The 22,756-nt window shown below is 53.6% G+C and overlaps 1 protein-coding gene across 1 annotated transcript; it reads right to left on the bottom strand.

Moving 5' to 3' along the window:
* Positions 1-2,546: 2,546 nt before the first annotated feature.
* Positions 2,547-19,510, bottom strand: CD5L (CD5 molecule like). The gene is made up of 9 exons (XM_038768419.1): positions 19,444-19,510; positions 17,550-17,576; positions 15,014-15,349; positions 13,350-13,676; positions 10,225-10,551; positions 9,457-9,635; positions 9,279-9,413; positions 6,044-6,456; positions 2,547-2,553 (listed from the first exon to the last, which is right to left on the bottom strand). Exons 1-9 carry the CDS (start codon positions 19,469-19,471, stop codon positions 2,547-2,549), a joined length of 1,779 nt encoding a protein of 592 aa, XP_038624347.1. The 5' UTR covers positions 19,472-19,510.
* Between the last annotated feature and the right edge of the window lie 3,246 nt (positions 19,511-22,756).

The following is a 22,756-nucleotide window of genomic DNA, read 5'->3' on the forward strand; positions in this document are numbered from 1 at the left end:
AATAAATATGATTGAACTAATGAACCCTCTCCTTGTTCACTGTTGGGTAGGGACCGTCTCTATATGTTGCCGACTTGTCCTTCCCAAGCGCTTAGTCCAGTGCTCTGCACACAGTAAGCGCTCAATAAATATGATTGAATGAATGAATGAACAAATGTCATCATTATTAGTAACAGTAGTAAGCGCTCAATAAATACGATTGAACGAATGAACCCTCTCCTTGTTCACTGTTGGGTAGGGACCATCTCTATCTGTTACCAACTTGTACTTCCCAAGTGCTTAGTACAGTGCTCTGCACACAGTAAGCGCTCAATAAATATGATTGAATGAGTGAATGAACAGATATCATTATTATTATTAGTAGTAAGCGCTCAATAAATATGATTGAACGAATGAACCCTCTCCTTGTTCACTGTTGGGTAGGGACCATCTCTATATGTTGCCGACTTGTCCTTCCCAAGCGCTTAGTCCAGTGCTCTGCACACAGTAGGCGCTCAATAAATGTGATTGAATGAATGAATGAACAAATGTCATTATTATTAGTAGTAGTAGTAAGCGCTCAATAAATACGATTGAATGAATGAATGAACAAATATCATTATTATTAGTAGTAGTAAGCGCTCAATAAATACGATTGAACAAATGAACCCTCTCCTTGTTCACTGTTCGGTAGGGACCGTACCGACTTGTACTTCCCAAGCGCTTAGTCCAGTGCTCTGCACACAGTAGGCGCTCAATAAATGTGATTGAATGAATGAACAAATGTCATAATTATTATTAGTAGTAGTAGGCGCTCAATAAATACAATTGAATGAATGAATGAATGAATGAATGAAAGCACCCCACCCTCCAGGAGGTAGAATCTAAGAATAATAATAAGTATGGTACTTGCTAAGCGCCTACTTAGTGCCAAGGCCCTTACGGTGTGACCCCGGCGGGATGGTTGAGGTTATTCCCCAGTCCGCTCCCTCCCGCTCTGCGTCAGATTGTGTGCCTTGTGACCTCGGGCGAGTCATTTCACGTCTTCGGGCCTCAGTCCCCTCATCTGTAAAATGGGGATGAAGACCGGGAGCCCCACGGGGGACAGGGGCCGTGCCCGGTTCGAATCCCGGCTCCCCCACCTGTCTGCTGGGTGACCCTGGGCAAGTCACTTCACTTTGTTGTCTGTCTCCCCCCTCTAGCCTGTGAGCCCGTTGTTGGGTAGGGACCGGCTCAGTGGAAAGAGCCCTGGCTTTGGAGTCAGAGGTCATGGGTTCAAATCCCAGCTCCACCAACTGTCAGCTGAGTGACTTTGGGCAAGTCACTTCACTTCTCTGGGCCTCAGTTCCCTCATCTGGAAAATGGGGATGAAGACTGGGAGCCCCCCGTGGGACAACCTGATCACCTTGCATCCTCCCCAGCGCTTAGAACAGTGCTTGGCACATAGTAAGCGCTTAATAAATGCCATTATTATTATTATCTGTTGCCGACTTGGACTTCCCAAGTGCTTAGTACAGTGCACACAGTAAGCGCTCAATAAATACGATTGAATGAACTTCTCTGAGCCTCAGTGACCTCATCTCTGAAATGGGGATGAAGACTGTGAGCCGCCCGTGGGACAACCCGATCACCTTGTATCCTCCCCAGCACTTAGAACAGTGCTTGGCACATAGTAAGCACTTAGTAAATGCCATTATTATTATTATCTGTTGCCGACTTGGACTTCCCAAGCGCTTAGTACAGTGCACACAGTAAGCGCTCCATAAATATGATTGAATGAACTTCTCTGAGCCTCAGTGACCTCATCTGTGAAATGGGGATGAAGACTGTGAGCCGCCCGTGGGACAACCCGATCACCTTGTATCCTCCCCAGCGCTTAGAACAGTGCAATGCACATAGTGAGCGCTTAATAAATGCCATTATTATTATTATCTGTTGCCGACTTGGACTTCCCAAGCGCTTAGTACAGTGCATACAGTAAGCGCTCAATAAATACAATTGAATGAACTTCTCTGAGCCTCAGTGACCTCATCTGTGAAATGGGGATGAAGACTGTGAGCCGCCCGTGGGACAATCTGATCACCTCGCAACCTCCCCAGCGCTTAGAACAGTGCAACGCACATAGTAAGCGCTTAATAAATGCCATCATTATTATTATCTGTTGCCGACTTGGACTTCCCAAGTGCTTAGTACAGTGCACACAGTAAGCGCTCAATAAATACGATTGAATGAACTTCTCTGAGCCTCATCATCATCATCAATCGTATTTATTGAGCGCTTACTGTGTGCAAAGCACTGTACTAAGCGCTTGGGAAGTACAAGTTGGCAACATATAGAGACGGTCCCTACCCAACAGTGGGCTCACAGTCTCAGTGACCTCATCTGTGAAATGGGGATGAAGACTGTGAGCCCCCCGTGGGACAACCTGATCACCTTGTAACCTCCCCAGCGCTTAGGACAGTGCTTGGCACATAGTAAGCGCTTAACAAATGCCATTATTATTATCAGCATTATTAGATTGCACCCACCCCAGCGCTTAGAACAGTGCTTGACACATTAGTAAGCGCTTAAAAACTAAAAGCAGCAACAACGAGAAGCAGCGTGGCTAAGGAGAGCCCGGGCTCGGGAGTCAGAGGTCGTGGGTTCTAATCCCGCCTCCGCCCTTTGTCAGCTGTGTGACCTCGAGCCAGTCACTTCACTTCTCTGGGCCTCAGTTCCCTCACCTGTAAAATGGGGATGGAGACTGTGAGCCCCCCATGGGACAACCTGATTACCCTGCGCTCAGAGCAGTGCTTGGCACATAGTAAGCACTTCACAGATACCATGATAATAGTAACTACCATCATTATTGATACTAATACTAATGGCATTTGTGAAGCGCTTACTATGTGCGAAGCACTGTTTAAAGCGCTGGGGGAGATACAAGGTGATCAGGTTGTCCCACACGTGGGGCTCACAGTCTTACTTGAAATAACAATAATGACATTTGTTAAGCGCTTACTATGTGCAAAGCACTGTTCTAAGCGCTGGGGAGGTTACAAGGTTGTCCCACGGGGCGCTCCCAGTCTTCATCCCCATTTGACAGATGAGGGAACTGAGGCCCGGAGAAGTGAAGTGACTCGCCCAGGGTCACCCAGCTGGCAAGTGGCGGAGGCGGGATTCGAACCCACGACCCCTGTCTCCCAAGCCGGGGCTCTTGTCACTGAGCCACGCTGCTTCTCTAACCACTTGTTGAAACCTTAACTTAGAGAAGCAGCGTGGCTCAGTGGAAAGAGCCCGGGCTTTGGAGTCAGAGGTCGTGGGTTCAAATCCCAGCTCTGGCACTTGTCAGCTGTGTGACTTCGGGCAAGTCACTTCACTTCTCTGGGCCTCAGTTACCTCATGTGCAAAATGGGGATTAAGACTGTGAGCCCTCCCATGGGACAACCTGATCACCTTGGAACCTTTCCCAGTGCTTAGAACAGTGCTTGGCACATAGTAAGCGCTTAATAAATGCCATTATTATTATTATTATTATAAACCACTTAGCTGGCCGCCTCTTAAGCCACCTCCTCCAGGCCGACCCACACGCTTCGCTCTTCTCCCCACCCAGCCCCCGTCCATCCGACAGACCGTCACGCTCCCCCTCCCTTCAGAGCCTTATGAAAATCACATTTGTATATATTTTTTACTCTATTTATTTATTTTACTTGTACATATCTATTCTATTTATTTTATTTTGTTAGTATGTTTGGTTTTGTTCTCCGTCTCCCCCTTCTAGACTGTGAGCCCGCTGTTGGGTAGGGACCGTCTCTATGTGTTGCCGACTTGTACTTCCCAAGCGCTTAGTCCAGCGCTCTGCACACAGTAAGCGCTCAATAAATACGATTGATTGATTGATTGATTGATTGATTGATGCAGAAGGGAGCGGGAGGAGAGGAAAGGGGGGGCTCAGTCAGGGAAGGCTTCTGGGAGGAGGTGGGCCTTCAATAAGGCTTTGAAGGGGGGGGAGAGTCGTTGTTGGTGGGGTAGATTTGTACAGATTTATTACTCTACTTATTTTACTTGTCCATATTTACTATTCTACTTTTGTTAATGATGTGCATCGAGCTTTAATCCTATTTCTTCTAACGATTTTGACACCTGCTACCGTGTTTTGTTTCGTTGTGCCTCCCCCTTCTAGACTGTGAGCCCGTTGTTGGGCAGGGCCCGTCTCTCTAGGTTGCCGACTTGGACTTCCCAAGCGCTTAGTCCAGCGCTCTGCACACGGTAAGCGCTCAATAAATACGATTGATTGATTGATTGATGCAGAAGGGAGCGGGAGGAGAGGAAAGGGAGGCTCAGTCAGGGAAGGCTTCTGGGAGGAAGTGGGCCTTCAATAAGGCTTTGAAGGGGGGAGAGTCGTTGTCGGTGGGATAGATTTGTACAGATTTATTACTCTACTTATTTTACTTGTACATATTTACTATTCTACTTCTTTTGTTAATTGTGTGCATATAGCTATAATTCTATTTATTCTGACGATTTTGACACCTGCCTATATGTTTTGTTTTGTTGTCTGTCTCCCCCTTCTAGACTGTGAGCCCGTTGTTGGGCAGGGCCCGTCTCTCTAGGTTGCCGACTTGTCCTTCCCAAGCGCTTAGTCCAGCGCTCTGCACACGGTAAGCGCTCAGTGGGAAGAGCGCGGGCTTTGGAGTCGGAGGTCACGGGTTCAGATCCCGGCTCCGCCGATTGTCAGCTGGGTGACTTGGGGCAAGTCACTTCACTTCTCTGGGCCTCAGTTCCCTCATCTGTCAAATAGGGATGAAGACTGTGAGCCCCACTGGAGACAACCCGGACACCTTGTGACCTCCCCGGCGCTTAGAACAGTGCTTTGCACATAGTAAGCGCTTAATAAATGCCATCATTATTATTATTATTATCAATAAATAGGATTGAATGAATGAATGACTATGAGGGCGTCCCAGGCCAGAGGCCGGAAGTGGGTGAGAGATCGATTGATTAATCGAACGATTGAGGGTGGAGTTTCGAGCCGGATTGAAGCGGCGTGGCTCAGTGGAAAGAGCCCGGACTTGGGAGTCGGAGGTCGTGGGTTCTAATTCCGGCTCTGCCGCCTGTCAGCTGTGTGACTTTAGGCGAGTCACTTCACTTTTTTGTGCCTCAGTTCCCTCATCTGTAAAACGGGGATGAAGACTGCGAGCCCCACGTGGGGCCACCTGATCACCTTGTATCTTCCCCAGGGCTTAGATCACTTCACTTCCCCGTGCCTCAGTTCCCTCATCTGTAAAACGGGCATGAAGACTGCGAGCCCCCCGTGGGACAACCTGATCACCTTGTATCTTCCCCAGCGCTTAGAACAGTGCCCGGCACACAGTAAGCGCTTAACAAATACCACAGCGTGGCTAATAAAGCAGCGTGGCTCAACGGAAAGAGCCCGGGCTTTGGAGTCAGAGGTAATGGGTTCAAATCCAGGCTCTGCCAACTGTTGGCTGTGTGACTTTGGGCAAGTCACTTCACTTCTCTGGGCCTCAGTTCCCTCATCCGTAAAATGGGGATTGAGACTGTGAGCCCCCCGTGGGACAACCCGATCACCTTGTAACCTCCCCAGCGGTTAGAACAGTGCTTTGCACATAGTAAGCGCTTAATAAATGCCATTATTATGAGAAGCAGCGTGGCTCAGTGGAAAGAGCCCGGGCTTTGGAGTCAGAGGTCATGGGTTCGAACCCCGGCTCCACCACGTGTCTGCTGTGTGACCTTGGGCAAGTCACTTAACTTCTCGGAGCCTCAGTTACCTCATCTGTAAAATGGGGATGAAGCCTGTGAGCCCCATGAGGGACAACCTGATCACCTTGTATCCCCCCTAACGCTTAGAACAGTGCTTTGCACGTAGTAAGCGCTTAACAAATGCCATCATCATCATCATCATAATTCGCGTCCCTCACTATCGACTATTAGACTGTGAGCCCACTGTTGGGTAGGGACTGTCTCTCTATGTTGCCAATTTGTACTTCCCAAGCGCTTAGTCCAGTGCTCTGCACACAGTAAGTGCTCAATAAATACGATTGATGATGATGATGACTCCCGCCACTTGGCCCGGCCGTTCCCCCGGGACCGGACTGACGCCTCGTCTGTCCGTCCACCCTCGGTCCGTCCGTCCGCCCGTCCTGTCAGGTCTGTGGGCCGGCCAGGGGCCCGGGACCCACGTGACGGCCGGGGCGGGAGAGGAATGGTCAGCGACCGGTCAGCTCTCAGGACACAGACGATGCGCTTTAATTCTTCCCCTGCGGCCCTGTCGCCCCTCCTTCGTCGGGGCTCAGGGTGAGGAGAGCTGGGCTGAGGCGGGAAGGTGGGGGGGGATGAGGTGGGGACCCCAACCCCGGCCGAAGGAAGGGGAGGAGGAGGAAGAGGAGGAGGAGGAGTCCGGGGGTCCCGGCAGGTCCGGTCTGCGGCGAGGCCGTGGGGGTGGTCTGCGCAGGGCCAAGCCCCTTCACTCGTCTCCTGAAAAAGAGGCGGCCATCAGAACTCGGTGTGGGCAGGGAACGCACCCCTTTATTGTGGGATGGTCCTTTCCCAAGCGCTTAGCCCAGACTGTGAGCCCACGGTTGGGTAGGGACTGTCTCTATATGTTGCCAATTTGTACTTCCCAAGCGCTTAGTACAGTGCTCTGCACACAGTAAGCGCTCAATAAATATGATTGATGATGACGATGATGTTCTGCACGCGGTCGGCGCTCCAGCAATACGACTGACTGACGTCCCCGCAGCACTCGGGTACATTCGGACGTGTTTACGATGTGTCTGGAGCCCTAATATTCTATTTATTTTGTTAATGATGTGCATCTGGCTTTAATTCTATTCGTTCCGACGACCTGGACGCCTGCCCACGTGTTTCGTTTTGTCGTCCGTCTCCCCCTTCTAGACTGCGAGCCCATTGTTGGGTAGGGACCATCTCTATCCGTTGCCGACTTGGACTTCCCAAGCGCCTAGTCCAGTGCTCTGCACACAGTAAGCACTCAATACGATTGAATGAATGAATATAACTCTATCTATTTTGATGGTACTGACACCTGTCTACTTGTTTTGTTGTCTGTCTCCCCCTTCCAGACTGTGAGCCTGTTGTGGCTGTCGACGCCCGGCCCCCGTCCTTCCCCTGGCCCGGAATGCCCTCCCTCAGCCCATCCGCCAAGCTGGCTCTCTTCTTCCCTTCAAAGCCCTACTGAGAGCTCACCTCCTCCGGGAGGCCTTCCCACACTGAGCCCCCTTTTCCCTCTCCCCCTCCCCATCCCCCCGGGCCCTCCCTCCTTCCCCTCCCCACAGCACCTGGATATATGTTTGTACATATTTATTACTCTATTTATTGTACCTGTACATATTTACTATTCTATTTATTTTGTTAATATATTTTGTTTTGTTGTCTGCCTCCCCCTTCTATATGGTGAGCCCACTGCTGGGTAGGGACCGTCTCTATAAGTTGCCAACTTGTACTTCCCAAGCGCTTAGTACAGCGCTTTGCACACAGTAAGCGCTCAATAAATACGACTGATTGAATGGGATTAGTACAGCGCTCTGCACACAGTAAGCGCTCAATAAATACGATTAATTGATTAGGGACTGTCTCTGTTGCCTAACTGGACTTTCCAAGCGCTTAGTCCAGTGCTCTGCCCACAGGGAGCGCTCAATCAATACGATTGATTGATTAGGGACTGTCTCTATCTGTTGCCGAACTGGACTTTCCAAGCGCTTAATCCAGTGCTCTGCCCACAGGGAGCGCTCAATAAATACGGTGGAATGAATGAATGAATGAATGAATGAATGAATGAATGAAAGAATGAATGAAAGAATGAATGGATGGATGACTGCGCGCCTTCGCCGCTGCCCCGCCCCTACGTCATTACGTCACACAACCACACGCTCCACCTGCTAGGTCCCGCCCCTACGTCATTACGTCACCCACCCACGCTCCATCTTCTAGGTCCCGCCCCTACGTCCTTACGTAATTACGTCATAGCACCCCACGCTCCATCAGCTAGGCCCCGCCCCCTGGCCTCCCTTCTCTCTGGCCCCGCCTCCACCTCCTTCATTCATTCAATCAATCAATCAATCAATCGTATTTATTGAGCGCTTACTATGTGCAGAGCACTGTACTAAGCGCTTGGGAAGTACAAATTGGCATCACATAGAGACAGTCCCTACCCAACAGTGGGCTCACAGTCTAAAAGGGGGAGACAGAGAACAGAACCAAACATACCAACAAAATAAAATAAGTAGGATAGAAATGTACAAGTAAAATAAATAAATGAATAAATAAATAGAGTAATAAATATGTACAACCATATATACATATATACAGGTGCTGTGGGGAAGGGAAGGAGGTAAGACGGGGGGATGGAGAGGGGGACGAGGGGGAGAGGAAAGAAGGGGCTCAGTCATTCATTCATACATTCATTCATTCAACCGTATTTACTGAGCGCTTACTGTGCGCAGAGCGCTGTGCCAAGCGCTTGGACAGCACAAATTTCTGTCAGGCCCCGCCCCCTCCCCCCCTGCCGCTAGCCCAACTCCTTCATCCATCCATTCAGTCATTCAGTCATGCAATCGTATTTCTGGAGGGCTGACCGTGTGCAGAGCACTGGACTAAGCGCTCGGAAAGCCCAAATCCCTGTCAGTCCCCACCCCCGCTCCCTCCCCCCGCTCACGGCCCCACTCCCTTCCTTCCTTCATTCACTCCATCGTATTCAAGCGCTCAGTCCACTGCTCTGCACACTGTAAGCGCTCAGTAAATACGATCGACTGAATGAATGGATGGATGGATTCATTCATTCAGTCGTATTTATTGGGCGCGTACTGCGTGCAGAGCACTGTACTAAGCACCTAACGCCGTACTAAACGCTTTGGAGCGCTCCCTCCCGGTGTGCAGAGCACCGCCCCAGGCGCTGGGAAAGTGGGGATCTCCGTCAGTGCCCGCCCCCTCGCCCTGAGGCCCCGCCTCTCTCTCCGTCTCAGGCCCCGCCCCCTTTTCCTCAAGCCCGCACTCTAGGGGCCGCCCCCGTCTCAGGCCCCGCCCCCGGCCCCCGCCCCTTTCCTTCAAGCCCCGCCCCCAGCGAACGCCCCCCCGCCTCCGGCCCCGCCCCTTTTCTCCAGCCCGCCCCCTCCCTCCGGCCGCGGCCCCGCCCCTCCACAGGCCCCGCCCCCTTTCCACCTAGCCCCGCCCCTTTCCCATCAATCCCCGCCCCTTTCCCCTCAATCCCCTCCCCCTTTCCCCTCACGCCCCGCCCCCTCGTCCGGCCACGCCCCCTTTCCCCGTCCCGGTCTCCCCCGCACCTGCGCAGACGAGGGTGACGTGCCGTCGTGGGGGGCAGGCGGCCCGTGCCCAGGGCGGGTGGGCGCAGTCCTGGAGGCTGGGCTCGTCCCCGCGGCAGCGCAGGCCCAGCAGCCAGGCGGGGCCGGGGGCGGGGCCGGAGTGGGGGGGGCGGGGGGTCCCCGTCCCGCCGGGGGTCCCCCCCCGCCCGCCGGGGGTGCCGCGGGGCGGGCCGCAGCCGAGCTCCCGGCAGGCCACCCGGGCGGGGCGCGGGCCCCAGCCCCGGTCGCAGACGGGGCCCCACGTGCCGTTGTGGCGGACCTCCAGACGGCCGGCGCAGCGCCCGGGACCCGGGCCCCGCAGCCGCAGCGAGAAACGCTCTGAGCCGGGGGGACGGGGGACCCGGAGGGGAGGGGCCGAGGGGCGGGGGGGGGGGGACCCCCAGGGGAGGGGGGAGGGGCAGGTGAGGGGGGGGGAGGGGGGGGACCCCAAGTGAGGAGGGGGAGCCCGGGGGAGGGGAGGGGCGGGTGAGGAGGTGGGGAGGGGGACACCCCAGGTGAGGGGAGGGGGGAGCCCCCAGTGAGGAGGGAAGGGGGGGGAGGGGGACCCTCCGGGAGGGAGGATCCCAAATGAGGAGGGAGGGGAGGGGGAGCCCAGGTGAGGGGGGAAAAGGGGGAAAACCCCAGGGGAGGGGGGGGGGACCCCAGGTGAGGGGGGAGGGAGCCCCCAGGTGAAGGGGGGGGTACCCCCAAGGGTGGGCGGGAGACCCCAAGTGAGGGCGGAGGGCGGGGGGGAGACCGCAGGTGAGGAGGAAGAGGAAGAAGAGGAAGAGGAGCCCGGGTGAGAAGAGTTAGTTTTCCCCCGTCCAACGCCAGCAGCCCCCCACCTCCGCCTGCGGCCTCCCCCCTCCCGCTCCTGTAGCGTCTCCGTCCCGTCCCGTCCCGTCCCGTCCCGTGCCGACCGACTGACCGTGGCAGTGGACCCAGGCGTCCTGTCGGTGGGTGCAGTTGTTGTGGGCCCAGGGCGGGTGCGGGCACCGGGCCACCCGGGCCTCGTAGCCCCGGCAGCCCACCCGGGCCAGCCAGACGGGGCCGGCCCCGCCGGCCGAGCCGTCGCAGCGGCCGCGGGCCCAGCTGGGCCTCCCGCAGCCCAGCTCCCGGCACAGGACCCGGCCGTCCCGCAGGTCCCAACCGTCGCTGCACACCGTGCCCCACTGCCCCAGGTGCTTCACCTCCACGCGCCCGGAGCAGGGCCCGGGCCCGGCCGCCAGCCGCCACACCACCTCCTCCTCCGGCTCTGACGGGGGGCGAGAGGACCCCGGGGTCTCGTTCGGCCCGTCGTCGGATAACGAGAATAGCGACGACGGCGTTTAGTGAGCGCTCACTGTGTGCCAAGCAATCAATCGATCGTATTGATTGAGCGCTTAGCACTGGACTAAGCGCTTGGGAGGTCCAAGTTGGCAACATCTAGAGACGGTCCCTACCCGACAGTGGGCTCAAGAGGACCCCGGGGTCTCGTTCGGCCCGTCGTCGGATAACGAGAATGACGACGACGGCGTTTAGTGAGCGCTTACTGTGTGCCAAGCAATCAATCGATCGTATTTATTGAGCGCTTAGCACTGGACTAAGCGCTTGGGAAGTCCAAGTTGGCAACATCTAGAGACGGTCCCTACCCGACAGTGGGCTCAAGAGGACCCCGGGGTCTCGTTCGGCCCGTCGTCGTATAACGAGAATGACGACGACGGCGTTTAGTAAGCGCTTACTGTGTGCCAAGCAATCAATCGATCGTATTTATTGAGCACTTAGCACTGGACTAAGCGCTTGGGAAGTCCAAGTTGGCAACATCTAGAGACGGTCCCTACCCGACAGTGGGCTCAAGAGGACCCCGGGGTCTCGTTCGGCCCGTCGTCGTATAACGAGAATGACGACGATGGCGTTTAGTGAGCGCTTACTGTGTGCCAAGCAATCAATCGATCGTATTTATTGAGCGCTTAGCACTGGACTAAGCGCTTGGGAAGTCCAAGTTGGCAACATCTAGAGACGGTCCCTACCCAACAGTGGGCTCAAGAGGACCCCGGGGTCTCGTTCGGCCCGTCGTCGTATAACGAGAATGACGACGATGGCGTTTAGTGAGCGCTTACTGTGTGCCAAGCAATCAATCGATCGTATTTATTGAGCGCTTAGCACTGGACTAAGCACTTGGGAGGTACAAGTTGGCAACATCTAGAGACGGTCCCTACCCGACAGTGGGCTCAAGCGCTGTTCTGAGCGCTTGGGGAGGCTACAAGGCGAGCGGATTGCCCCACGGGGGGCTCCCATTTGACAGATGAGGGCACTGAGGCCCGGAAAGGTGAAGCGACTTGCCCAAAGTCACACAGTTGACAATCTGTGGAGCGCTTACTCTGTGCAGAGCGCTGTTCCGAACGCTCGGGAGAGGCCTACGCGACGGGACCGTCTCCCTAGGTTGCCGACTTGTACTTCCCAAGCGCTTAGTTCAGTGCTCTGCGCACAGTGCCCGATAATAGTAATAATGTTGGCATTTGTTAAGCGCTTACTCTGTGCAGAGCGCTGTTCCGAACGCTCGGGAGAGGCCAACGCAACAGGACCGTCTCCCTAGGTTGCCGACTTGTACTTCCCAAGCGCTTTTAGTTCAGTGCTCTGCACACAGTGCCCGATAATAGTAATAATGTTGGCATTTGTTAAGCGCTTACTATGTACAAAGCACTGTTCTGAGCGCTTGGGGAGGCTACAAGGTGATCGGGTTGTCCCACGGGGGGCTCACAATCTTAATCCCCATTTTACAGATGAGTTCATGAGGCCCAGAGAAGTGAAGTGACTTGCCCCAAGTCACCCAGCTGACAATTGGTAGAGCTGGGATTTGAACCCATGACCTCTGACTCCAAAGCCCGGGCTCTTTCCACTGAGCCACGCTGCTTCTCTAGTTCAGTGCTCTGCACACAGCGTGCGATAATAATAATAATGTTGGTATCTGTCTTACTATGTGCAAAGCACTGTTCTAAGTGCTGGGGTAGATACAAGGTGATCGGGTTGTCCCCCGGGGGGCTCCCAGTCTTCATCCCCATTTTACAGATGAGGTTACTGAGGCCCAGAGAAATGAAGTGACTTGCCCAAAGTCACACAGCTGACAAGTGGCGGAGCCGGGATTGGAACCCGCGGCCTCTGACTCCGAAGCCCGGGCTCTTTCCGCTTCCGATAAAATGAACAACAGACAGACACATTCTCCGCCCACGATGATGAACAATTTTTGGTAGTTGTTAAGCGCTTACTCTCTGCCGGGCACTGTACTAAGCGCTGGGGTCGGACACTGTCGGTGTCCCGCGGGGGGCTCACGGTCTCATTCCCCATTTGACGGACGAGGGAACTGAGGCCGCGTGGCCGAGTCAAGAGGCTTGGGAGTCAAGAGGGCGTGGGTTCCGATCCCGGCTCCGCCACTTGCTCGCTGTGTGACCCTGGGCAAGTCACTTCACTTCTCCGGGCCTCAGTGACCTCCTCTGGAAAATGGGGAATAAGACTGCGAGTCCTGTGTGGGACAGTGATGGTGCAGCGTGGCTCAGTGGAAAGAGCCCGGGCTCGGGAGTCAGAGGTCAAGGGTTCAAATCCCGGCTCCGCCAATTGTCGGCTGTGTGACTTTGGGCAAGTCACTTGACTTCTCTGGGCCTCAGTGACCTCAGCTGTAAAATGGGGATGAAGACTGTGAGCCCCACGGGGGACCGACCGCCTGATGACCTTGTGTCTCCACCAGCGCTTAGAACAGTGCTTGGTACATAGCGCTTAACAAACACCATCGTTATTAGTACAGTGCTCTGTGCAGTTTAGTACTTTTCATTCATTCATTCAATCGTATTTATTGAGCGCTTACTGTGCGCAGAGCACCGGACTGAGTGCTGGGATGATCGATGTCATTTTATGCCTATCTCTGTTACAGTGTAAGATCCCAGTGGGCAAGGGACCGCGTTTACCCACTTGTGTTATACTCTCCCGAGCGCTTAGTCCAGTGAGTTGGACGCAGTAAGCGCTCAATAAATACGATCCACCGACCGGACGTCCGCCTCCCCTCCCGCCGCGTCCGGTCACCTTCGCACACGGCCCCGGCGTCCTCTCTGTGTTCGCAGTTGAAGGCCTCCATCGCGTCGCACTGGGCCAGCTCCCCCTCGCCGCCCTCACACTGGACGTTCTGGAGCCAGATGGGTTGTCGCTCCGGGGCCGACGGCGGGTAAACTGAGGCCGCGGGGGTGTCCCGGGCCGGGCCGCAGCCCAGCTCCCGGCACAGCACGGCCACGTCCTGCAGATCCCAGCCGTCGTCGCACACGGTGCCCCACTGTCCCTCGCGGGACACCTCCACCCGGCCGGCGCAGCGGTGGGGGCCGTTGACCAGCCGCACCTTTACGGGTAGCGGGGTCTCTGGGTGCGGCGGGGGGCAGAGCGAGAATATTAAGCGCTCAGCACAGTGCTCAACACAAAGTAAGCGCTCAATAAATACCATTGAGTGGATATTTGGTGAGCGGGCATGCTGCATGCACGGTATTGGGAAACGATATACTGGCGGTGTGGGGGGGGGGGGGATTATATATGGACCCTGGGGGAGGATTATATGTGGACCCTTGGGGATGATTATATATGGGCCCTGGGGGGGGATTATATATGGGCCCTGGGGGAGGGTTATATATGGACCCTGGGGGAGGATTATATGTGGGCCCTGGGGGAGGGTTATATATGGACCCTGGGGGAGGATTATATGTGGACCCTGGGGGAGGATTATATGTGGACCCTGGGGGATTATATATAATAATAATAATAATAACGTTGGTATTTGTTAAGTGCTTACTATGTGCCACTGTTCTGAGCGCTGGGTGGGGGTTACAGGGTAATTAAGCTTGTCCCACGTGGGGCTCACAGTCTTAATCCCCATGAATTATGAGGGAACTGAGGCACAGAGAAGTGAAGTGACTTGCCCAAAGTCACAGAGCTGGCAATCGGCAGAGCCAGGATTTGAACCCACGACCTCTGACTCCAAAGCCCGGGCTCTTTCCACTGAGCCACGCTGCTGCATGCTTACTCCGTGCCAGGCACTGTTCTAAGCGCCGGGGAGGATTATATATGGACCCTGGGGGAGGATTATATATGGACCCTGGGAGGGATTATATATGGACCCTGGCCCTGGGGGGGGGGGGGGGGGGTTCAGTCTGAAAGCACTTAGTCCAGTGCTAAGCACACAGTTAAATGCTTAACAGAGATCACAATTATTATTATTATTATTGCCCTCCTGAGTGCTCAAGAGAAGCTCAGCAGCGTGGCTTAGCGGCAAGAACCCGGGCTTGGGAGTCAGAGGTCGTGGGTTCTAATCCCGCCTCCTCCACTTGTCAGCTGCCTGACTTTGGGCAAGTCGCTTGACTTCCCCGGGCCTCAGTTCCCCCATCCGTCCAATGGGGATGAAGACTGTGAGCCCTACGGGGGACTACCTGGTGACCTTGTATCTCCCCCAGCGCTTAGGACAGTGCTTGGCACCTAGTGAGCGCTTAACAAATATCATTATTAGTAGTAGTACAGTGCTCTGCGCGGCTAAGGTCTTGATTGACACCATTTTATGTCTGTCTCTTAGAGTGTCAGATCCCTGTGGGCAAGGGACCACTTGCTATACTCTCCCAAGCGCTCGGTCCAGTGAGTTGGACGCAGTAAGCGCTCAATAAATACGATCCACCGACCGGACGTCCGCCTCCCCTCCCGCCGCGTCCGGTCACCTTCGCACACGGCCCCGGCGTCCTGTACGTGTTCGCAGTTGAAGGCCTCCATCGCGTCGCACTGGGCCAGCTCCCCCTCGCCGCCCTCACACTGGACGTTCTGGAGCCAGATGGGTTGTCGCTCCGGGGCCGACGGCGGGTAAACTGAGGCCGCGAGGGCGTCCCGGGCCTGGCCGCAGCCCAGCTCCCGGCACAGCACGGCCACGTCCCGCAGATCCCAGCCGTCGTCGCACACGGTGCCCCACTGCCCCTCCTGGAAGACCTCCACCCGGCCGGCGCAGCGGTGGGGGCCGTTGGCCAGCCGCACCTGGGGGGACGTCGGGGGCGTGGGGGTCCCTGGGCGCGGCGGGGAGGGGAGCAAGAATATTAAGCGCTTAGCACAGTGCTCTGCACAAAGTGAGCGCTCGATAAACACAATTGGATATTTGGTGAGCACACACGCTGCTTGCACGGCCCTGGAAAACAATATACCGGCGGTAGGCGAGGGGATCGTATATGGACCCTAGCCCTAGTCGTGCTGTATACGTTTGTACATATTAACTACCCTATTTATTTATTTTACTCGTACATATTTATTCTATTTATTTTATTTTGTTTATTTATTTATTTTGTTAGTATGTTTGGTTTTGTTCTCTGTCTCCCCCTTTTAGACTGTGAGCCCGCTGTTGGGTAGGGACCGTCTCTAGATGTTGCCAATTTGTACTTCCCAAGCGCTTAGTACAGTGCTCTGCACATAGGAAGCGCTCAATAAATACGATTGATGATGATGATGATGATAAATACAATTGGATATTTGGTGAGCACTCACGCTGTTTGCACGGCACTGGAAAACAATATACCGGCGGTAGGCGAGGGGATTATATAGGGACCCTAGCCCTAGTCGTGCTGTATATGTTTGTACATATTAACTACCCTATTCATTTATTTTACTCGTACATATTTGTTCTATTTATTTTATTTTGTTTATTTATTTATTTATTTATTTATTTTGTTTTGTTAGTGTGTTTGGTTTTGTTCTCTGTCTCCCCCATTTAGACTGTGAGCCCGCTGTTGGGTAGGGACCGTCTCTAGATGTTGCCAATTTGTACTTCCCAAGCACTTAGTACAGTGCTCTGCACATAGGAAGCGCTCAATAAATACGATTGATGATGATGATGATGATAAATACAATTGGATATTTGGTGAGCACTCACGCTGTTTGCATGGCACTGGAAAACAATATACCGGCGGTAGGCGAGGGGATTATATAGGGACCCTAGCCCTAGTCGTGCTGTATATGTTTGTACATATTAACTACCCTATTTATTTATTTTACTCGTACATATTTATTCTATTTATTTTATTTTGTTTATTTATTTATTTATTTATTTTGTTTTGTTAGTGTGTTTGGTTTTGTTCTCTGTCTCCCCCTTTTAGACTGTGAGCCCGCTGTTGGGTAGGGACCGTCTCTAGATGTTGCCAATTTGTACTTCCAAAGCGCTTAGTACGGTGCTCTGCACATAGGAAGCGCTCAATAAATACGATTGAGGATGATGATGATGATGATAAATACAATTGGATATTTGGTGAGCACACACGCTGCTTGCACGGCCCTGGAAAACAATATACCGGCGGTAGGCGAGGGGATTATATAGGGACCCTAGCCCTAGTCGTGCTGTATACGTTTGTACATATTAACTACCCTATTTATTTATTTTACTCGTACATATTTATTCTATTTATTTTATTTTGTTTATTTATTTATTTATTTTGTTTTGTTAGTATGTTTGGTTTTGTTCTCTGTCTCCCCCTTTTAGACTGTGAGCCCGCTGTTGGGTAGGGACCGGCTCTAGATGTTGCCAATTTGTACTTCCCAAGCGCTTAGTACAGTGCTCTGCACATAGTAAGCGCTCCATAAATACGATTGATGATGATGATGATGATTTTGTTAATATGTTTTGTTTTGTCGTCTGTCTCCCCCTTCTAGACTGTGAGCCCGCTGTTGGGTAGGGACCGTCTCTCGAGGTTGCCGACCTGGACTTCCCAAGCGCTTAGTCCAGTGCTCTGCACACAGTAAGCGCTCGATAAATACGATTGAATGAATGAATGAGAGGTCAGGGAGATCTGGGAATGGGGGCCTTTCTCCCTCCTGGGTGAGCCAGGGAGATCTGGGAATGGGGGCCCTCTCCCTCTGGGCTGGGCTAGGGGTGGGCCAGGGAGATCTGGGAATGGGGGCCTTCTCCCTCCTGAGGCTAAGGGTGAGCCAGGGAGATCTGGGAATGGGGGCCTTCTCCCTCTGGGCTGGGCTAGGGAGATTTGGCCCACCCTAAGCCAGGGTACAGTGCTTGGTACAGTGCTCTGTGCTGTAATATTAAGTATATTAATATTAATGTAATAATTAATATTGTCATGTAATATTAAGCGCTTAGTACAGTGCTCTGCACACAGTATGCGCTCAATAAATACGATTGATTGATCTGGGAATGGGAGGCTTCTCCCTCCCGGGAAGAGCTGGGAACGGGAATCTTCTCCCTCCTGGGCCGGGGACGCCACATACCTGTCAGGCCAAGCCCCATCCATGCAGCTGTGGGGGCAAGGGGAGAGGGGTGAGGGGCTGCTCCAAACCCCCGACCCCTCCCCATTCTGAGCCCCCCTCCCAGTCCTCACAGGACTCCTCCTCCTCCTCCTCCTCCTCTTCCAGGAAGCCTTCCGGGCCTGCCGGGAAAGGGGCCAGAGCCCCACCTCCTCGCGGTCTCCTTGGGTCACCGCACGCGGGGAAACCGCCTCGGCAGGAAGTGCTGTGGTTCCTCTTTGTGGGGGGAGGGCGAGATGGGGGCCGGTCTGGGCCTCCGCAGCCCCCCACCGAGGCAGTCATCGCCCTTCCCAAAGTGCTGACTGTCCCCTGACCTAGGGTGACCATCTTCCTCCTCCTCCTCCAGGAAGCTCTCCCAAATTCCCCCCCACCCCACTCTAGCTCTCTCTGGGCCCGAGTTGGACGACCGTCTCCTCAGGACACCCCCCCCAGGAGGGACAGAGGGGGGTCTCTGACCCAGACAGATGGGGGAGTCCAGGACAGTCACTCAATCGTATTGATTGAGCGCTTACTGTGTGCACTTGGGAAGTACAAGAAGCCAAGAAGCAGCGTGGCTCAGTGGAAAGAGCCCGGGCTTTGGAGTCACTGGTCATGGGCTCAAATCCAGGCTCTGCCAATTAATAATTGGCATTTGTTAAGCGCTTACTATGTGCAAAGCACTGCTCTAAGCGCCGGGCAGGATACAGGGTGATCAGGTTGTCCCACCTGGGGCTCACAGTCTTAATCCCCATTTTACAGAGGAGGGAACTGAGGCACGGAGATGTTAAGTGACTTGCCCAAGAATCACACAGCAGACGTGGTGGAGCGGGATTCGAACCCATGACCTCTGACTCCAAAGCCCGGGCTCTTTCCACTGAGCCACGCTGCTTCTCTCGTCAGCTGTGTGAATTTGGGCAAGTCACTTCACTTCTCCATGCCTCAGTTACCTCATTCTGGAAAATGGGGATTGACTGTGAGCCCCCTGTGGGACAACCTGATCACCTTGTAACGTCCCCAGCGCTTAGAACAGTGCTTTGCACATAGTAAGTGCTTAATAAATGTCATTATTATTATTATTACAAGTCGGCACCATATAGAGACGGTCCCTACCCAACAACGGGCTCACAGTCTACCACCCCCTCCCTCTTCCAACCATCACCAGGTCCGGCACTTAGAGCTTGACTCTCGCCCCTCCTCTCTCACTGGGCCTCAGTCTCCTCTCCTCATCCTGGCATTTATTGAGCACTTATAACAATAATAATAATAATATTGGTATTTGTTAAGCGCTTACTATGTGCCAAGCACCGTTCTAAGCGCTGGGCGGGGATACAAGGTAATCAAGGTTGTCCCACATGGGGCTCACGGTCTTAATCCCCATGAGTTATGAGGGAACTGAGGCCCAGAGAAGGGAAGCGACTTGCCCAAAATCACACAGCTGGCAATCGGCGGAGCGGGGATTCGAACCCACGACCTCTGACTCCAAAGCCCGGGCTCTTTCCACTGAGCCACGCCGCTGCATGCTTACTCCGTGCCGGGCACTGTTCTGAGCGCCGGGGAGGTGACAAGGTGGTCAGGTTGTCCCCCGTGCGGCCCCCAGTCTCCGTCCCCATTTTCCAGATGAGGGGAACCGAGGCCCAGAGAAGTGACTGGCCCACGCCGGGGAGGTGACAAGGTGATCAGGTTGTCCCCCGTGCGGCCCCCAGCCTCCGTCCCCATTTTCCAGATGAGGGGAACTGAGGCCCAGAGAAGTGACTCGCCCAAAGCTACCCGGCCGAGCCGGGATTTGAACCCACAACCTCTGCCTCCAAAGCCCGGGCTGTTGCCACTGAGCCACACTGCTCCTCATCCAACCCTCGCCCCCCGGGCCCGGGCCACTCACCCAGCAGCAGAGGGAAGAGCGGGGCCATGAGGTCGGCCGTCGGGGTCCTCGTGGGCGGCGGAGCGTTGTGGGAGGCCGGGCGGGCGGGGGGCCGGGGACGCTGGGGGAGACGGGGAGACGGGGGGCGGGGAGGCGGCGGCCAATGGGAGGGCGGGGGCCGAGCCCAGCGGGGCGCCGATGTGCTGACCCCAGCGACTCTGCCGGGACTGGGGGAGGCGCCCAGGGTGCCCGGGTGGGGGGGGGGGGGACACCAGTTGGGTAGGGACCGTCTCTATACGTTGCCAACTTGTCCTTCCCAAGCGCTCAGTCCAGTGCTCTGCACACAGTAAGCGCTCAATAAATACGATTGAATGAATGAATGAATGACGCGTGGGCCGCCGGGCACCGGAGGTCGAAGGTCAGACACACACATACTCCCACATCGCCATTTGGGGGGGGCGGGGGTAAAATTAATCAATCGTATTTATTGAGCGCTTACTGTGTGCACAGCACTGGACCCGGAGGTCGAAGGTCAGACACACACATACTCCCACGTTGCCATTTGGGGGTGCGGGGGTAAAATCAATCAATCGTATTTATTGAGCGCTTACTGTGTGCACAGCACTGGACCCGGAGGTCAAAGGTCAGACACACACATACTCCCACGTCGCCATTTGGGGGCAAGGGGGTAAAATCGATCAATCAATCAATCGTATTTATTGAGCGCTGTGTGCACAGCACTGTTCTAAGCGCTTGGGAAGTCATGTTATGTTGCCAACTTGTACTTCCCAAGCACTTAGTACAGTGCTCTGCACACAGTAAGCGCTCAATATATACGATTGAATGAATGAATGAATGAATGACACGTGGGTCGTCGGGCACCAGGGACCCGGAGGTCGAAGGTCAGACACACATACTCACATGTCGCCATTTGGGGGGGCAGGGGTAAAATCAATCAATCAATCGTATTTATTGAGCGCTTACTGTGTGCACAGCACTGGACCCGGAGGTCGAAGGTCAGACACACACATACTCCCACGTCGCCATTTGGGGGTGCAGGGGTAAAATCAATCAATCGTATTTATTGAGCGCTTACTGTGTGCACAGCACTGTTCTAAGCGCTTGGGAAGTCATGTTATGTTCCCAACTTGTACTTCCCAAGCGCTTAGTACAGTGCTCTGCACACAGTAAGCGCTCAATAGATACGATTGATTGATTGATTGATTGAAGTCCAAGTTGGCAACACCTAGAGACGGTCCCGACCCAACAGCGGGCTCACAGTCTAGAAGGGGGCCACAATCTCGAGACGCAGTCGTCTAGACTGTGAGGCCGCTGTTGGGTCGGGACCATCTCTAGATGTTGCCAACTTGGACTTCCCAAGCGCTTAGTCCAGTGCTCTGCACACAGTAAGCGCTCAATAAATACGACTAAATGAAACAAGCCCACTACTGACTACTTTCCACTGAGCCACTCTGTTCCTCTGATGATGATCCAGCACACAGCGCTGAACAAATGCCACCGTTATTATCATTAGCTCACCGCAGGCAGGGACTGTGTCTGTTTATTGGTATATTGTCCTCTCCAAGCGCTTAGTACAGTGCTCGGCACATAGTAAGTGCTTAATAAATGCCATTATTATTATTATTATAGTAAGTGCTCAATAAATAATACTATTAATAAATGGCATTTGTTAAGCGCTTAATAAATGCCATTATCATTATTATTATAGTAAGTGCTCAATAAATAATAATATTAATAATGGCATTTGTTAAGCACTTAATAAATTCCATTGTTATTATTATTATAGTAAGTGTTCAATAAATCATAATTTTGTTAAGCACTTAATAAATTCCATTATTATTACTATTATTACAGTAAGTGCTCAATAAATAATAATAATAATAATAATAATAATAATGGCATTTGTTAAGCACTTACTATGTGCAAATCACTGCTCTAAGCACTGGGGGGGGATACAAGGTGATCAAGTTGACCCACGTGGGGCTCACAGTCTTAATCCCCATTTTACAGATGAGGGAACTGAGGCTCAGAGAAGTGAAGTGACTTGCCCGAGGTCACACAGCAGACATGTGGCGGAGTCGGGACTCGAACCCACGACCTCTGACTCCAAAGCCCGGGCTCTTTACACCGAGCCACGCTGTAAATGCCAGTAGTACACGCTTAGCACCGTAAAAGAATACCACACCATCGATCAATCAACTCACTTGAAGGATGAGGCCATCAAGCGCTTAGAGAAGCAGCGGGGCTCAGTGGAAAGAGCCCGGGCTTGGGAGTCGGAGGTCGTGGGTTCAAATCCCGGCTCCGCCACTTGTCAGGTGGGGGACTTTGGCCAAGTCACTTCACTTCTCTGAGCCTCAGTTCCCTCATCTGGAAAATGGGGATGAAGACTGGGAGTCTCCTGTGGGACAACCTGATCACCTTGTTACCTCTCCAGCGCTTAGAGCAGTGCCTTGCACATAGTAAGCGTTTAATAAATTTCATTATTATTATTATTATTACAGTGCTCTGCACAATGAGCACCCTATAAATGATTGAATGAATGAATCAAGGGGGGTAGCAAATGGGCAGAAATTGGGCCAGCTCACAGGATGCCCCTCGCCAGCATTCAGCGCTCAGAACAGTGCTTGGCACATAGTGAGCGCTTAACAAATACCATTATTATTATTATTATTATTTCTGTTTCCACCAAGTGGTTTCCTCCCCAGTGGCCCTAAGTGCCCTCCCACCCCTCGCCCCAGAGGCCGGAGGGAAGGAGGACGGCAGCGGAAAACCCGGAGAACAGGGTGGATCCCCCGAGGGCCACCGGAAAAAAAAAAATAATGGCATTTGTTTAGCGCTTACTATGTGCAAAGCACCGTTCTAAGCGCTGGGGAGGATATAAGGTGATCAGGTTGTCCCACGGGGGGCTCACAGTCTTAATCCGCATTTTACAGATGAGGTAGCTGAGGCACAGAGAAGTGACTTGCCCAAAGTCACCCAGCTGACAATTGGCGGAGGCGGGATTTGAACCCATGACCTCTGACTCCAAAGCCCGGGCTCTTGCCCACTGAGCCACGCTGCTTCTCTAAGCACTGGGGAGGTTACAAGGTGATCAGGTTGTCCCACGGGGGGCTCACAGTCTTAATCCCCATTTTACAGATGAGGGAACTGAGGCCCAGAGAAGTGACTTGCCCAAAGTCACCCAGCTGACAATTGGCGGAGGCGGGATTTGAACCCATGACCTCTGACTCCAAAGCCCAGGCTCTTTCCACTGAGCCACGCTGCTTCTCCACCGGAGGCGGGGGTCCCATCCCCACCGATGGACTCCACTCAT

This window comes from Tachyglossus aculeatus, chromosome Y4 (assembly GCF_015852505.1).
Source record: "Tachyglossus aculeatus isolate mTacAcu1 chromosome Y4, mTacAcu1.pri, whole genome shotgun sequence".
NCBI classification, from domain to species: domain Eukaryota; kingdom Metazoa; phylum Chordata; class Mammalia; order Monotremata; family Tachyglossidae; genus Tachyglossus; species Tachyglossus aculeatus.

Excerpts from the sequence above, each read along its gene's own strand:
- CD5L (XM_038768419.1), bottom strand. The coding sequence starts at position 19,471 with ATGGCCCCGCTCTTCCCTCTGCTGCTGG. Across the intron at positions 15,350-17,549 it reads GATGGGGCTTGGCCTGACAG|GGACCCCCACGCCCCCGACG; the intron begins GTATGTGGCGTC and ends CGCCGCGCCCAG. Across the intron at positions 6,457-9,278 it reads CGTCACCCTCGTCTGCGCAG|GAGACGAGTGAAGGGGCTTG; the intron begins GTGCGGGGGAGA and ends CCTCTTTTTCAG.